Consider the following 17,549-nt stretch of genomic DNA (forward strand, 5'->3'; position numbering starts at 1 on the left):
CAGAGAAGCCATCATCTCTCCAGTGCGCTTGATGTTGTCAAGAATCAGGCACTCATACTCGGTTAGGGTTTGCGAAGCCATGAAAGCAAGCTCACAAAAACAGAGAGAGAAAGGTACAATAGATAGAAGAAGACAGAGGGTTTTGTGAGAGAGGTTTGTGATTTTATCGGGCAACAATTTCTAGCGGGTAGTAATAAAATGGTAAAAACAACTATTTTTTGTTTCTAACCGTTTCTATTGTTAAAAACAAGCATCTTAATTTTGATTTTTGTTATAAAAAATACTTGAAACAAAATGGGTTTATCAAATGATTTTTCTGTGCTATTAGTCTGTTGGGAACATAAATAACACAAAATCACCAAAAACATAACGTTATCAAACCCAATCAAGGTGAGTCACGTTTTTTAAAAATTTAATGCAATAATAATGTATATATTATTTAAAAATCAGAAAAATACAAAAACAAATATGGGGAAAAAAATTCAAGGAAGCATACAGCAACGCATTTTGAGTTTATACCATTGAACAAGAGAAGAGAATCAATGAGTTAAGGGTTTCTAACTGTTTTAGAATACGGATTTTTTTACGAAAAAGAAAAGAATGCGGAGTTATGATTTTACTCAACTCAGTTTCTAAGTGAACTGCTTTTATAGTAGACTCGTCGAGTTTGTCATGACTTGGGTAAAAATATTGAGTCGTATTTGACTTGGACGATTTATGACCCAATCTTGCCATTTCATACCCTGGCCTTGTACATGACTCTTGACCAGATTTTTCAAAATTTTGACTCCACCCGACGACTAGCCCTAATCAAAACCCAATTTTCCAACTATAGAATTAGTATCCAAATTTCATTCTATTAGATAACACCATGAATAAGCTTTTCAATGACAATTGCTTCGTCAAAATTTGACAAACAGATTGAAAGATATGAATTTTAAAAACTTTAAGCAAAAGAGGGAAAAAAAATTTTAAAAAACACGTGCTGACATCTGCATCAGGTTAGTGTCGACGTCAGATTGAGTCAAATTATTGGTCAACACATGAGTTGACCTTGGATGGTTGGCCACACACGTGGCGTATGTGATAGTTTTGTGCATGTCCCGTGCGCATCTAATTGAAAAAATATGGGGCAATTACTATCACTTCCCTACACTTGGACTATATTTACTAAAACTCTCTTATCTTAAATTTTTTTTCTGATACTCGCCTATTTTTAAACTTTTATATTTCCCTGTTCCCTCATGTTTTTAAATACTTGGCTTGTCCTTCCTTTTCAGCTGGTAACCTGATAATCTATATTTATCCATTCTTAGTGAGTGACTCCCAAGTTTCTTTTACTGAATCAAGAAAGAACTAACCGATTAATAAATTTTTAACAAGTTTGTTTTTGGCGAACCAATAAAGAACCAATCGATTTTTTTTTTTTGGATAGAAAAGAACCAACCGGTTAACAAAATAATAGGGGAGAAGATATCTAAGACCGTATGGAAAAAGAAAAAGACAATGATGTATCGATGTTTGTTAGGGACGAGACTGATTTGATACTAATTTTTATTATTTCTTTATTATTTTTTAGGAATATAGAATGTCACCCGGTCTAGGAGGTGCACTGGTATTTCGTTCATAGTTGTGTCTAATAAAATATTAAATAAATGGAATATCGATTTTCACCGAGTGGATTAGGTTCCTATGAACTTCATTGGACCGTAACTTGACAAGTTCTTGATTTCATGGTCACACCACTCACCTCACTCCTCACACTCTCCACACACATTACATACCCCCGAGACACATCTCTCTCCCCATTTTATTTTCAAAAGATCTTTAAGAGAACCCACTTTCTTACACTTCACACATGCCTCTCTCTCTCTCACACACCTAACACACACCCCTCAATCATCCATCTCTTTACTTTATGTTTTAAAAGAAAATCCTCTTACTCATGTTTTGGGAAAACCCATCTTTTACACCCTTTGAGAAAATCCATCTCTTCGCCCTTTTGTAATTCTCTCACACCGTATTCAAAGGAAAAGAAGAGAGAGAAAGACACATGAGTAGAAGGAGGGTTCTCTTTCAACTGATGAAGGTAAGAGACCCCATCTATTATTGTTATGTGTCTAATGGAATTCAATTTAATGTATGTGTGCTACATTGGGACAGTCTAGTATGGGATAGGTTAAAAGGTTTGATTTAAAACATTCTATCAGTTCTGGAGTTTTTTTTGCATCAGTCAAGTACCTAACATTTGGTATCAAAGTCAGACACTACGTCAGGGGTATGAGTCACAGAAAGGACTACCTAGGAGAGAGTTATCTAGAGTAGAGTGAAAGTTGTTAAGAAATGACTATCTCCCGTGGAACAGAGTGGAGTCCCTTGAAAAGGGCTACCTATCGCCAGAGTGAGAGCTGTCTAGAATGAGAGCCAGCCTAGTATAGAATAGATTACAATACTTAATTTAACGCATTCTATTAGTTCTAGAGCTTTTGACGTATCGATCAAATACCTAATAGTCATTCTCTTGTACCCAGTGAAATCCTCCTTCACAATGTAAGGGGAATGAAGAAAAAGAAGAGGATAGGAGAGAGAAATTGCCCTCTTTCAACTGATGAAAGTTGGGTCCCTTTCTCCCTCTCAGCCATTCTCCTAAATACAATAGAAGCAATACCAAAACTCTCAAAGAACACTTAAACATAACAGAAAAATCTGAGATTTCCTTTGGTACCATAACTGTGCCTATGGTGCCAATGCAACCAAAATATTGCTTGAATTGGGCTCTACGCCTCTAAGCGAAAACGGTCTTCTTGAGCTAAATGGAAGTGAAGGATAAGTATTTTCAACCCCCCCCCCTTCCGTTAATTCAAGATGTAGTACATCCTCTATGGCACAATTGCCCATAGCAGTCTGTGCGGTGTAGACTGGGCAGCACGCGCAATAATTGGCTTATCCCCGCTCAGGCAAGGCGTTTAGGCAGGAGTAAGGCAGTCTTTGCACGCACGGCTCAGTCTGCGCTGCTCAGGCCGCTATGCGCAGCGCACCATAGAGGATCTGGATCCGTGGTTCTAAGGTCCGCTTTTTATTTTTTACTACATGAAAGCGGTCCACCGTTAATTCTTACGGGAATGTGTTAATTAACAACATGAGATGGTGAATATCGTGATAAGAATGGAAATCATCTTTCCTTAAATAAGAATTGTAATCAATTCAAAATATAATAATGGAAAATCATGTTACCGTGGAGGCGTGATCGTAAGAGAACTCATTCTGTTTCTCTCATCTATTATTCTCTTCTTCACTCATTCCTTAACAGACTCTACAAAAGGGGGAGCCAAGGAGGAAGCTTGGAAACACATAAGATGATCCAAACAATGGCATTTCTAGGCTCTCCTCTCCACTTTCTTCTTATTAATGTCTTCCTACTCCTTTTTTTCAACTACTTCTCTCTTTCCATGAATGCATTACCATTCGATGATGTCAATGCCCTCCACTATTATGATTTCCCATCGGATTTTTATTTCGGTTCCGCATCATCTGCTCACCAAGTACTACTTCTTATCATTTCCGGCCATTATCATTAATAATGTTGTTATTAGATATCTACTTAATTTTCTCTTCTAATAAACATGTTTGTGTGTGTGTGTGTGTGTGTTTCAGTATGAAGGTGCATGGAATGTAGATGGTAGAGGCCCAAGCATCTGGGACACTTTAACTCGTGATCATCCGGGTCTCTCTTTCACTCAAAGAAGATAAGCAAAAGAATCCACCACATGAAAGCTCTTCTCTACCTAAAGTTAGGGCAACCTAGCTAAGTCAAAATGCCTTATCTTACCACTTGGTTGGATCTCTTTTTAGTAGACCATCCATGCAAAAGATTCGTCTGAATTTCCCTCCATCTATGGGCGGGAGAGGACGGGAATGGGTATTGAGAGGTATTTTGGAACATACTAAAACCCTAGGAGGGGTTTGTGAACCCTAGGATGGTGGGTGAACCATCCTCTATGGGTGGAGAAAAACTTTGTTTCGAAATATATATTAACCATTTATTTAGGTGTATAAATTTTTACCAATTCAATTTATAAACTTTTTCCTTCATGGAATTGTGTGGTGATTTATATGAACAGATGCCATAGCAGATGACACGAATGCAGATATTACTGTGGATTTCTATCACCGATATCCGGTATTGTAACGTTGGATCTTATTTTGTTAATGTCGCTTTTATGGTTTTGAATATTAAACCATGAACAGTACTATTTTGTGTATTAGACATTATATATGTATTTACGGACGGGGTGTGTCCAATGTTAACAGGACGATGTCCCCATGATGAAGGATATGGGGATGACGGCTTTCAGGTTCTCAATCTCGTGGTCTAGAATATTACCAAGTAAGTGAGATGATCATTTGATATTTTAAAGGATCAGCTACTCATTCAAATTAAGATGACAAAATTATAAAAGAAGAGAAGTGTTCTTTGATTAGATCAAATCATTTCCGTGCAGAACTTCACAGTTTAGAGTTATTGGGCCGGGCGGGAGTAGTACTAGAGTAGGTGACCACCACTTGGGAAGTGCTCGTGGTGGTGAGCTACAACTCAACCTTGCCTAGAAATCAGCAAAAGATGATTAATTAAACTTTTTTTAATATGTCTCCCTTCCACCAAAATACAAATATAAAATTTTTTCTTATGTGCAAAATAATCTGATATTTACTTTGCTTTCCCTTGAAAAATTTTTAATTTTCAGATGGCACACTAAGCGGGGGAATAAACCCTAAAGGCATCCAATTTTACAATGACCTTATTGATGAGCTTAAGAGAAATGGTCAGCTCTCTCTCTCTCTCTCTCTTTTTCTTCTCTTTGTGTTTTTCTCATATATTGGTTGGCCATCGTCTGCAGGTCTTGAGCTTTCGCAACTTTATTTCATTGGGATTCTCCCCAAGCCCTTGAAGATGCTTACGGGGGTTTCTCAAACTCTAGAATCGTGTAAGGAACTTGAGCCCTTTATTTGCTAGGCAGTACGGATGGGGTTTCAAATTTTGTTGATGGGTAAATCTTGAGATTCCTTGCCTATAAATCAAATTTCAGCACAAAAGGAGTTTTTTTTATTTTTTATGTTTTGTTCCCTTGAAAATACAGGGACAACTTTACATACATGGGGAGCGTATTGGATTGAATTTGGGTATGAAGTTTGTCTAGGTGCAAGAGCTACACCTCCAGAGTCTATTTTTTATGATCTCATTTGTGTACATGCAGGAATGATTTTCGAGACTTTGCAGATGTGTGCTTTAAGAACTTTGGTGACCGAGTGAAGAACTGGATGACCATAAACGAGCCTTATTGCTATGCTTTAAATGGATATGGTGATGGAACCTATGCACCAGCCCGATGTTCTACTTGGTTGGGTTGCAGTGAAGGGAATTCATCCACAGAACCATATATTATGGGCCATAATTTACTCCTTGCTCATGCAGCAGCAGTTGAATTGTATAGGTGAAACTATACGGTGTGTGCATTTATGGCTGGCTATAAAACTATTGACTAGTTACCATTGGGAGATTAGTCACACCTAGGCTGCTAACAAGCCTAACAGTTTGAACTTTTGAGATGGAAACTTTACAATTAGGGAGTGAATGAATGAAATTGCACTGTGTGAACCTGCAGGGATCTCATAACGGCACGATTGGAATAGCATTAAATTTTTTCTGGACGATCCCTTACTCCTCACACTTGGAACATATTAATGCCACCCAACGATCTGCTGATTTCAAGTTTGGATGGTGAGTCTCCTCCGTTTACAGTTTCACAGTGATCTCTCTATTTATTTTTTATTTTTATTTATTTATTTCTGTACATGAAGGTTTATTGACCCAATAACCAATGGCGATTATCCAGAAATTATGAAAACACTTGTGGGTGAACGGTTGCCGAAATTTAATTCAAAAGAATCAAAGATGTTAAAAGGGTCTATTGACTTTCTGGGATTAAATTACTATACTACCTCTTATGCTTTCAATGTTCCTCCAGCTGAACCCAACTATCTAAGCTATCAAACTGATGCTTGCGCCAATACCACCGGTAAGCACTCGAAATCCATACATCCATCCAAGCATGGAACCCTAATCTTAATTAATTAATTAATGGAGTTTAATCATCATAAGACTTATAATTAACTCCCGCTCTTGTTCAATATTCAATGTCACAGGTGTTCGAAATGGCACTGCAATTGGTACACCGGTATGAGTTTTACTTACAAACTTACCCATCCCTGTGTTATTTTAAGTGATGAAGACAAATGGATCTAGATCCTCTCCAATCACCCATCCATTCGCTGGGAAGACTTGGACATGCATTCTAACATTTGTCAATACCTGGGGATGCATGTCCAAATCCTTTCCGCCATTGAATGGATGTTTGGAGATGATCTTTTTCCAAAATAAACACAGGGTCAAGGCCAATGAAGTGAAATCTCCACCACATCTGAAACGGGTCAAATAGGTAAAAATTTCGTTTCATTGGCCCTCTCCCCTATGTGGGGGAGGCACTCCACTTAGTCCTCCCTATCAATGTAGTTTCCACATTTTTGTATGGAAAATGCAGTTCTAGGGAGCCTTAATTTTCCCCATGTGAAATAGTAATCAAATTAATAATAGTGATGTTGCATTTGATTTATTATTATTATTATTATTTTATTTTTTGCAGACTGCTTCACCATGGCTCTATGCTTATCCAATGGCCATGGGACAAGTTCTGAATTACATAAATGGGAAATACAACAATCCTGTTATTTACATCACCGAGAATGGTAAGACTAATTAAAGATCCATCTTTTCTTTTCTTTTTTTTTCTTCTAAATGATTATTTATATTAAAGGAACAAAGAATGAAAAAATATAAGCTGGACTGAAACCGATACACCAACAAAAATCAAGGCAGACTCCTACCAACTACAGTAAAGCCATCATCGGGAGGGGAAAGCTCGCAACATCAACATAGGAAGTTTTAAATTTCATTTCAAAATCAATTTCCAATGAAGTTAATTTTCTTAATTTTGGCTACCCATGCAAGAGTTTCCCAAGAGCTAGAATGCCCCATTATCGAAGTCCCTCAATGACATCGACAGAATTGAATACCTCAAAAGTCATCTATATTACCTTCACAGAGCCATCAGGTAAGTATCCAGAGTAATCCCCCAAATTGTCTACATAATATCCAAAAATCTCTACTATTTTTTTTTTTTTTGTTAAATTTTTTCTTTTTTGGGGAAGGGGGTGATGTTAGAAAGAAAATAACATAAAAATTCCAAAAGAAAACTATAGCACAGAAAAGTCTTTCCACCCAAAAGACCTATCTGAGTTGTTTTTACTTATGGGTCAGATACGGTTGTTAAGACTTCTCTCTGAGTAGTTTTTCATGATACATATCTCTCAACATTTATAAGATCCCCTAAAAAAATATGTTTTGTTAGTTGTGGAAACTAGGATGTGGCATTCTCAATCCAGCGAAAGCATGGCTTAGTTCATAAGGGACTATAATTGGGTTGGGCTACCTAGCCTAGTTATTAAATGGGCCTAGCCCAAAGCCACCACTCCACAAATTTTTTTTTTAGCATCATCCCACTCAATTGTTAGCGCGAAAGAAGACAACTACTAGCATAGTTGGTTGGTGCCTTGCCAGTAGAGTGCAGATTTCTAATAGAAACCAAAAAAAAATAGGTACCTACCCATGAGAGAGAGGCATGGTGGTTCAACAATAGGGAGAAGGAGGTTGGAGAAGAGAGAGAGACTACTTTGTAGTCTCTGATACCATGTAAAGTTCTAAGAGTATATGATTTTGAATTAATTACTCTTACCCATTTGACTGAGTTACGTCCTTCATTTATATTGTAAAACTCTTACAATAATGATAAGATTGGGATAGCTGGTTATACAATTTAAATTTAAAAAAATGGTTACACAAGAAGGATAAGATATGACATGATAAAATGGTATTTGAATTTGTAATCGAATTCCTTAACATAGGGGAATGATTGTTTGAGCCTACAACATTTTGTATACTCTCACACAATTAAGGATATGAATGGATAGTTGAAAATTCATAGCTGATTTGTATTCGTATCTGTTTAGAGGAATTTGTATTCGAAAAAAATATTTCCAAAAACTAATCCAAGTTTTGAAACTATTCTACCCAATCTGATTATAAGAATATGAAAAAATAGTAATTCTATAAATAATATTTTATTATGGCATTATCAGTTCATGACATGTTATTAGACAAAAAATTATCTAAAAGAAAAAATATTCATGAGGACATCTATGTAATTTCAAATATGATTCTTCACATCATATACATTTTTCTTTTGGAATAGTCAGAATGTATTGACTAGTTGATTAAAGTATTTCTTGACATAATAATTGATTATTATTAAGATTATCCAAAATTTAATACTCTTTATTTGGTTGTTTGACAGGGAGGGAGTGAATGTGAAAGGATACTCCATATGGTCTTTGCTTGACAACTTTGAATGGAACTATGGTTACACAACCCCATTTGGAATTTACAACGCGAATTTGGAGTTAATATCAGTTAGGCCGCCGCGGTACCCAAAGGAATCAGCTAAGTGGTTAAAAGGCTTCCTAAGAAATGTAAGGGATATCAAGCTTCCTGTGTCTTCTATGTAGGAAATAGAGCAGAGGGAGCAGAGGGGTCGTTTGGTCGTTTCGTTTCTCTCTCTATTCTAATATTATGTATGAGTGAGCGGAGGCGTCTTTTGGTTGTTTCATTTTGTTTGGAATTTACTCCCGTCTCTCTTTATTTGCAAATTGTGTGTGGGTGTGAATTGACTGTTTTGTTATGATATTGACGTTGAAAAATACGTCTTAATAAATAAAAAAGTTTGCTTCATCAATTGCAGTTGTTTTAGGTATTTGAGTTAGTTTTAAGAGTCTAAAAAAATAGAAGAGAAGAAAAGAAGATAGAAACTTAAAAGACAGGGGAGAAGAAGACGAAGGGTTTTGTGAGAGAGGTTTGTGATTTTATCGAGCAACAGTTTCTAACGATTGGTAACAAAATGGTAAAAACAACTATTTGTTGTTTCTACAAAACTGTTTCTGTTGGCAAAAATAAGCATAAATTTTTATTTTTGTTGTTAAAAACACTTGAAACAAAACGGGTTTATCAAACAGTTTTTCTGTGCTACTTGTGTGTTGGGAGCACAAATAGCACAAAAACACCAAAAATATAACGTTATCAAACCCAATCAAGGCGAGTCACGTTTTTTAAAAATTTAATGCAATAAATATGTATATATTATTAAAAAATCAGAAAAATACAAAAAAAAAGGGGAAAAAAATTCAATGAATCACATAGCAACGCATTTTGAGTTTATACCATTGAACAAGAGAAGAGAGACGATGAGTTAAGGATTTCTTACTGTTTTAGACTACGGATTTTCTTACCAAAAAGAAAAGAATGCAGATTTACTATTTTACTCAACTCAGTTTCTAAGTGAACCACTTTTATGGTTTTTAAAAAAGTGACTAGACTCGTTGAGTTTGTCATGACTCAGGTAAAAATACCGAGTCTTATTTGATTCGGACAATTTATGATTCAATCTCATCATTTTATACTCTGGCCTAGTCTACACGACTCTTGATCAGATTTTCCAAAATTTTGAACTCCGCCCGAATGACTAGCCCTAGTCAAACCCCAGTTTTCCAACTATGGAATTAGTACCCAAATTCTATTCCATTAGATTTTTTTTTTTGGGTGAAAAGAGATTCATTGCTAGGAGAGTGAAGTACACATGGAGTCCGAGTTACACAACTGGGTCAGCCATGCAGAGGACAACAGCCAGATCATCTCACTCTCGAGAGAAAAGGCCCTCCTAGCCAAGGTATCAGCTACATTGTTGATAAGCCTTGGAATAAAAACAAAGGAACATTCAACAAAACAGGGAAGTAAAAATGTAATGTCCTCTATTACAGGGAGAATCTCGACTGGAGGCCGGGCTGAGGGGTCTGCCAACAGGTGGATAATAGCCTTATTATCCGATTCCACGATGAGACGATCAATTCCTTCCGGGATCGCATGCATCAGGCCAATTCGAATAGCTAACGCTTCTCCTTGAGCAATGGTAGAAAAGGAAGCCGGGTAGGAGCAGGCTAAGATTGGTTTACCAGCCGAGTTGCTAATAACACAACCGAGTCCTCCAAGGGGATTATCCTGCTGAAGGGAAGCATCACAGTTGAGGTTTAAGAATCCAGCAGGGGGAGGAGTCCATTTAATCGACAGGTCTACCAAAGGTGCTGACGAAGGGGAACACACCTTACCACTCTCTGAGGCAGAAAGAAACTCATGAAAAGCTTTGGAGGCCAGAGCCAAGACATCCATAGGGGAGATCACAGTACCATTATGAAGAGACTCATTGCGTGCACGCCAAATATACCAACACATAAAGGAGGAGAGTCCTTGCACCCAGCGGCCTTGAGCTTTATCCCTCTTTGAAATATCTAACAAGTGAGAGATCCAAGCACTGATATCTGGAATGTTAGGAGCAGTGGTCGACAAATTAACAGAGAGAGGGCAGGCAAACCAAGCTGCTTGGGCAAAAGAACATTCAATAAGAATGTGAGTCGTGGTTTCAGGGGACGCTCCACATCTGTGGCATTGAGGATCAATAGATATTTGACGGTTAGAGAGGCCCTCCCCAGTAGCAAGACCAGAAGCACGTACAGGCTTTCCAAAGAAAATTCCTAATTTTTGGGCGAGTAGGACAGCTCCATATAGCCTGCCAAACCGTTTTAGGTACAGTGGGAATAAATGAGGGCCTTGTTTGAGTGCCATTCTCAACCTGATTATACAGCAGATGATAGGCTGTTTTAACCGAAAAAACACCACTCTTCGCTCCTCCCCAAACTTGTCTATTCTCACATGGAAAGAGAGGAAGCTGGATTCTTTGGATGGCTTGGAGCTCTTCAGGGGAAAAGAGACGGTGGAGCGGCTCTAAGTTCCACGTCCTGCTAATGGCATAGTTGCCCATAGTGGTCTGTGCGGCGTAGATTGGGCCATGCGTGCAATGATCATCTTTTTCCCTGACAAGGCGTTTGGGCAGGGATAAGGCGGTCTTTCCATGCACGGCTCAGTCTGCGCTGCTCAGGCCACTATGGGCAGCGCACCGTAGAGGATTTGGATCTGTGGTTCTAAGGTTCGCTTTTTACTTTTTACTACATGAAAGCGATCCACCCTTAATAACATTATTGCAGTGATCCACCGTTAATTCTTACGGGAACGTGTTAATTAACGACATGAGATGGTGAATATCATGATAAGAATGGAAATCATCTTTCCTTAAATAAGAATTGTAATCAATTCAAAATATAATGGAAAATCATGTTACCGTGGAGGCGTGGACGTAAGGGAACTCATGCTGTTTCTCTCATCTATTATTCTCTTCTTCACTCGTTCCGTAACAGACTCTCTATAAAAGGGGAGCCAAGGAAGAAGCTTGGAAACTCATAAGATGATCTCAACAATGGCATTTCTAGGCTCTCCTCTTCACTTTCTTCTTATTAATGTCTTCCTACTCCTTTTTTTCAACTACTTCTCTCTTTCCATGAATGCATTACCATTCGATGATGTCAATTCCATCAACCGGCATGATTTCCCATCGGATTTTTATTTCGGTTCCGCATCATGTGCTTACCAAGTACTACTTCTTATCATTTCCGGCCATGTTCGTTAATAATGTTTTTATTAGATATCTACTAATTAATTTTCTCTTCTAATAAACATGTTTGTGTGTGTGTGTGTGTGTTTCATTTCAGTATGAAGGTGCATGGAATGTAGATGGTAGAGGCCCAAGCATCTGGGACACTTTAACTCGTGATCATCCAGGTCTCTCTTTCACTCAAAGATGATAAGCAAAAGAATCTACCACATGAAAGCTCTTCTCTACCTAAAGTTAGGGCAACCAGCCTAGCTAAGTCAAAATGCCTTATCTTACCACTTGGTTGGATCTCTTTTAAGTAGACCATCCATGCAAAAGATTGGCTGAATTTCCCTCCATGTATGGGCGGGAGAGGACGGGAATGGGTATTGAGAGGTATTTTAGAACATACTAAAACCCTAGGAGGGGTTTGTGAACCATACGATGGTGGGTGAACCATCCTCTATGGGTAGAGGAAAACTTTGCTTCGAAATATATATTAACCATTTATTTAGGTTTATAAATTTTTACCTTAAACCATTTTCAATAAATTTTTACCATTCAATTTATAAACTTTTTCCTTCATGGAATTGTGTGGTGATTTATATGAACAGATGCCATAGCAGATCAATCGAATGCAGATATTACCGTAGATTTCTATCGCCGCTATCCGGTATTGTAACACTGGATCTTATTTTGTTAATGTCGCTTTTATGGTTTTGAATTTTAAACCATGAACAGTACTATTGTGTGTATTAGACATTATATATATATATGTATTTATGGATGGGGTGTGTCCAATGTTAATAGGAGGATGTCCCCATGATGAAGGATATGGGGATGACGGCTTTCAGGTTCTCAATCTCGTGGTCTAGAATATTACCAAGGAAGTGAGATGATCATTTGATATTTTAAAGGATCAACAATTCATTCAAATTAAGATGACAAAATTATAAAAGAAGAGAAATGTTCTTTGATAAGATCAAATCATTTCTGTGTAGAACTTCACAGTTTAGAGTTATTGGGCTGGGCGGGAGTAGTACTAGAGCAGGTGACCACCACTTGGGAAGTCCTCGTGGTGGTCAGCTACAACTCAACCTTGCCCAGAAATCAGCAAAAGATGATTAATTAAACTTTTTTTATTATGTCTCCCCTCCACCGAAATACAAATATAATTTTTTTTCTTATGTGCAAAATAATCCGATATTTACTTTGCTTTCCCTTGAAATATTTTTAATTTTCAGAAGGCACACTAAGCGGGGGAATAAACCCTAAAGGCATCCAATTCTACAATGACCTTATTAATACCCTGAAGAACAATAGTCAGCTCGCTCTCTCTCTCTTTTCTCTTTGCTTTTTTCCTATATATTGGTTGTCCATCGTCTGCAGGTTTTGAGCCTTTTGCAACTTTATTTCACTGGGATTCTCCCCAAGCCCTTGAAGATGCTTACGGGGGTTTCTTAAACTCTAGAATTGTGTAAGGAACTTGAGCCCTTTATTTGCTAGGCAGTACGGATGGGATTTCAAACTTCGTTGATGGGTAGATCTTGAGATTCCTTGCCTATAAATCAAATTTCAGCACAAAAGGAGTTTTTTTTTCCCCCCTTGAAGATACAGGGACAACTTGACATACATGGGGAGTGTATTTGATTGAATTTGGGTATGAAATTTGTCTAGGTGAAAGAGCTATGCTTCCAGAGTCTATTTTTTATGATCTCATTTGTGTACATGCAGGAATGATTTTCGAGACTTTGCAGATGTGTGCTTTAAGAACTTTGGTGACCGAGTGAAGAACTGGATGACCATAAACGAGCCATATTCCTATGCAGTGTATGGCTACGGTGATGGAACCTATGCGCCAGCCCGATGTTCCACTTGGTTGGGTTGCAATGAAGGGAATTCATCGACGGAACCATATATTGTGGGCCATAATTTACTCCTTGCTCATGCAGCAGCAGTTGAATTGTATAGGCGAAACAATACGGTGTGTGCATTTATGGCTGGCTATAAAACTATTGACTAGTTACCATTGGGAGATTAGTCACACAGAGGCTGCTAACAAGTCTAACAGTCTGAAGTTTTGAGATGGAAACTTTACAATTAGGGAGTGAATGAATGAAATTGCACTGTGTGAACCTGCAGGGATCTCAAAACGGCACGATTGGATTAGCATTAAATTTTTTCTGGACGGCGCCTTACTCCTCACACTTGGAAGATATTAATGCCACCCAACGATCGGCTGATTTCAAGTTTGGCTGGTGAGTCTCCTCCGTTTATAGTTTAATGTACAATGATCTCTCTCTCTCTCTCTCTCTCTCTCTCTCTCTCTATTTAGTTTTTATTTATTTATTTTAATTTGTTCCTGTACATGAAGGTATATATGGACCCAATAACCAATGGCGATTATCCAGAAATTATGAAAGAACTTGTAGGAGAACGGCTACCGAAATTTAATGCAACAGAATCAGAGATGTTAAAAGGGTCTTTTGATTTCCTGGGGTTAAATTACTATACTACCTCTTATGCTTTCAATGTTCCTCCAGCCGACCCCAACTATCTAAGCTATCAAACTGATGCTTGCGCCAATACCACCGGTAAGCACTTGAAATCCATACATCCATCCAAGCATGGAACCCTAATATTAATTAATTAATGGAGTTTAATCATACGACTTATAATTAACTCCCACTCTTGTTCAATATTCAATGTCACAGGTGTTCGAAATGGCACTGCAATTGGTACACTGGTATAAGTTTTAATTACAAACTTACTTACCCCTGTTAATGTAGTTTCCATATTTTTGTATGGAAAATGCAGTTCTAGGGAACCTTAATTTTCCCTATGTGACACAATAATCAAATTAATAATAGTAATGTTTCATTTGATTTATGATTATTATTATTATTATTTTGTTTTTTGCAGACTGGTTCACCATGGCTCTATACATATCCAATGGCCATGGGACAAGTTCTGAATTACATAAATGGGAAATACAACAATCCTATTATTTACATCACCGAGAATGGTAAGACTACTTAAAGATCCATCTTTTTTTTTTTTTTCCTTCTAAAAGATCGTTTATATTAAACGAACAAAGAATGAAAAAATGCAAGTTGGACTGAAGCTGATACACCAACAAAAATCAAGACAGACTCCTACCAACTACAGTAAAGCCATCATCGGGAGGGGAAAGCTCGCAACATCAACATAGGAAGTTTTAAATTTTATTTCAATATCAATTTCCAATGAAGTTAATTTTCTTAATTTTGGGTACCCATGCAGGAGTTTCCCAGGAGAATGCCCCACCATCGAAGTCCCTCAATGACACCAATAGAATTGACTACCTCAAAAGTCATCTATATTACCTTCACAAAGCCATCAGGTAGGTATCTAGAGCAATCCCCCAAATTGTCTATGTAATATCCAAAAATCTCTACTCTTTTTTCTTTTTTTTTTTTTTTTTTGGGGGGGGGGGGGGTTGATGTTAGAAAAAAATATCATAAAATTCCAGAAAACTTCTTTCCACCCAAAAGACCTATTTGAGTTGTTTTTACTTATGGGTCAGATATGGTTGTTAAGACTTCTCTTTAAGTAGTTTTTCATGATGCATGTCTCTCAACATTTATAAGATCCCCTAAAAAAATATGTTTTGTTAGCTGTGGAAACTAGGATGTGGCATTCTCAATCCAGCGAAAGCATGGCTTAGTTCATAAGGGACTATAGTTGGGTTGGCCTAGCTAGCCTAGTTATTAAATGGGCCTAGCCCAAAGCCAAGCCACCACTCCACAAAAAATATTTTTAGCATCATCACACTCAATTGTTAGCGCGAAAGAAGACAATGCTAGCATAGTTGGTTGGTGCCTTGCCAGTAGAGTGCAGATTCCTAATAGAAAACAAAAAAAAAATAGGTACCTACCCATGAGAGAGAGGAATGGTGGTTCAACAATAGGGAGAAGGAGGTTGGAGAAGAGAGAGAGACTACTAGCTCTGATACCATGTAAAGTTCTAAGAGTATATGATTTTGAATTAAACTTACTCATTTGGTTCGTCCTTCATTTCTATTGTTACAATAATGACAAGATTGGGATAAGTGGTCATACAATTTAAATTTAAAAAAATGGTTACACAAGAAGGATAAGATATGACACGATCATATGGTATTTGAATTTGTAATCGAATTCCTTAACATAGGGGAACGGTTGTTTGAGACTACAACATTTTCTATACTCTCATACAATTAAGGATATCAATGGATAGTCGAAAATTCATAGTTGATTTGTATTCATATCCGTTTGGAGGAATCTGTATTCGAAAAAATAATATCCAAAAACTAATCCAAGTTCTGAAACTATTCTACCTAATCTGATTATAAGAATATGAAAAAATAATAATTCTATAAATAATATTTTATAATATTAAAATGGCATTATCAGTTCATGACATGTTATTAAACAAAAAATTATCTGAAAGAAAAAAGATTCATGAGGACATCTATGTAATTTCAAATATGACTCTTCACGTCATCTACATTTTTCTTTTGAAATAGTCAGAATGTATTGACATGTTGATTAAAGCATTCCTTGACGCAATAATTAATTATTATTAAGATTATCCAAAATTTAATCCTCTTTATTTGGTTGTTTGACAGGAATGGAGTGAATGTGAAAGGATACTTCGTATGGTCTTTGCTTGACAACTTTGAGTGGAACTATGGTTACACAACCCCATTTGGAGTTTACTACGTGGATTTTTTGTCAAAATTGGTTAGCCCACCGCGGTTCCCAAAGGAATCAGCTAAGTGGTTGAAAGGCTTCCTAAGAAATGTAGGAGATATTAAGCTTCCTGTGTCTTCTATGTAGGAAATAGAGCAGAGGGAGCAGAGGGGTCGTTTGGTCGTTTCGTTTCTCCCTCTATTCTAATATTATGTATGAGTGAGTGTTGGGGTCTTTTGGTTGTTTCGTTTTGTTTGGAATTTACTCCCGTCGTCTCTCTTTATCTGCAGATTGTGTGTGGGTGTGAATTGACGTTGAAAAATACGTCTTAATAAATAATAAAAAATATGCTTCATCAATTGCAATTGTTTTAGGTAATTGAATTAGTTTTAAGAGTCTAAAAGAATAGAAGAAAAGAAAAGAAGATAGAAACTTCAAAGACAGAGAAGAATAATGCAACGAAAATCAAAATATGTTATTAAGAAGGAATTAAAAAAAAATAGAAGTAAAAGATGCGAATATATAGGGATTGAAACCCCCTGGACTCGGTAGCCGACTCGATCTTTTTGTCATCTTCCCCATTTTTAAATCCCACATCTTCGTTTCTTCGGAGAGACTGAAGAAACCCTGCACGTACGTTGTAAAGATTTTCGTAATCATCATCTTCTTCCCCCAAGAAAACCTCGTCAGCAACGGCGGAGATCGCTTCGTTCGATCTCCTCCGTCGCACTCATCCATGACTTTCTCTCCAACTGTTTGCGGATATGTTTCGTTTTAGGGTTTGAAAGCCATAAGTTACAACGTAAAATATATATATATATAACAGCATCCGACCTTGTCCAAATCAAAGATTAGATTAAGTTAGACGACATACCTGAAAGTGGACAATTTTCTTCCCCGGAAATAACAAGATTGAACCGTAACAAAGGAAAACCTAATCTGGAAACTTGGAGAGAGAGAGAGATTTATAAAGTTTTGAATTTGAGCAGCTGGGCCAGGATTGGGCCTGAAATCAATTTGTTGACGAATCGACAGACAAGAACTCAATCGCCTCCTCTCTATTTTTCCGACGAAGGAGATGAAATTGCAGAGGCTAGCGTCTACGCCGATGTTGTTGATGGCACTGCTGGAG

The 17,549-nt window shown here is 37.3% G+C and overlaps 1 protein-coding gene and 2 pseudogenes across 1 annotated transcript; 2 read left to right on the top strand and 1 right to left on the bottom strand.

Annotated features, from left to right (window-relative positions):
* Window positions 1-8,679, top strand: part of LOC122643217 — a 51,959-nt pseudogene extending 43,280 nt beyond the window's left edge.
* Window positions 8,680-9,784: 1,105 nt separating this feature from the next.
* Window positions 9,785-10,843, bottom strand: LOC122643218. The gene has a single exon (XM_043836864.1). It carries the CDS (start codon window positions 10,841-10,843, stop codon window positions 9,785-9,787), a length of 1,059 nt encoding a protein of 352 aa, XP_043692799.1.
* A 769-nt stretch (window positions 10,844-11,612) lies between these two features.
* LOC122643219 lies at window positions 11,613-16,564 on the top strand (annotated as a pseudogene).
* The last annotated feature ends 985 nt before the right edge of the window (window positions 16,565-17,549 follow it).

This window comes from Telopea speciosissima, chromosome 10 (assembly GCF_018873765.1).
Source record: "Telopea speciosissima isolate NSW1024214 ecotype Mountain lineage chromosome 10, Tspe_v1, whole genome shotgun sequence".
Classification (NCBI taxonomy): Eukaryota; Viridiplantae; Streptophyta; class Magnoliopsida; order Proteales; family Proteaceae; genus Telopea; species Telopea speciosissima.

What these genes read in the sequence shown, in the direction of transcription:
- LOC122643218 (XM_043836864.1), bottom strand. Translation starts at nt 10,843, where the DNA reads ATGGCACTCAAACAAGGCCCTCATTTATTCCCACTGTACCTAAAACGG.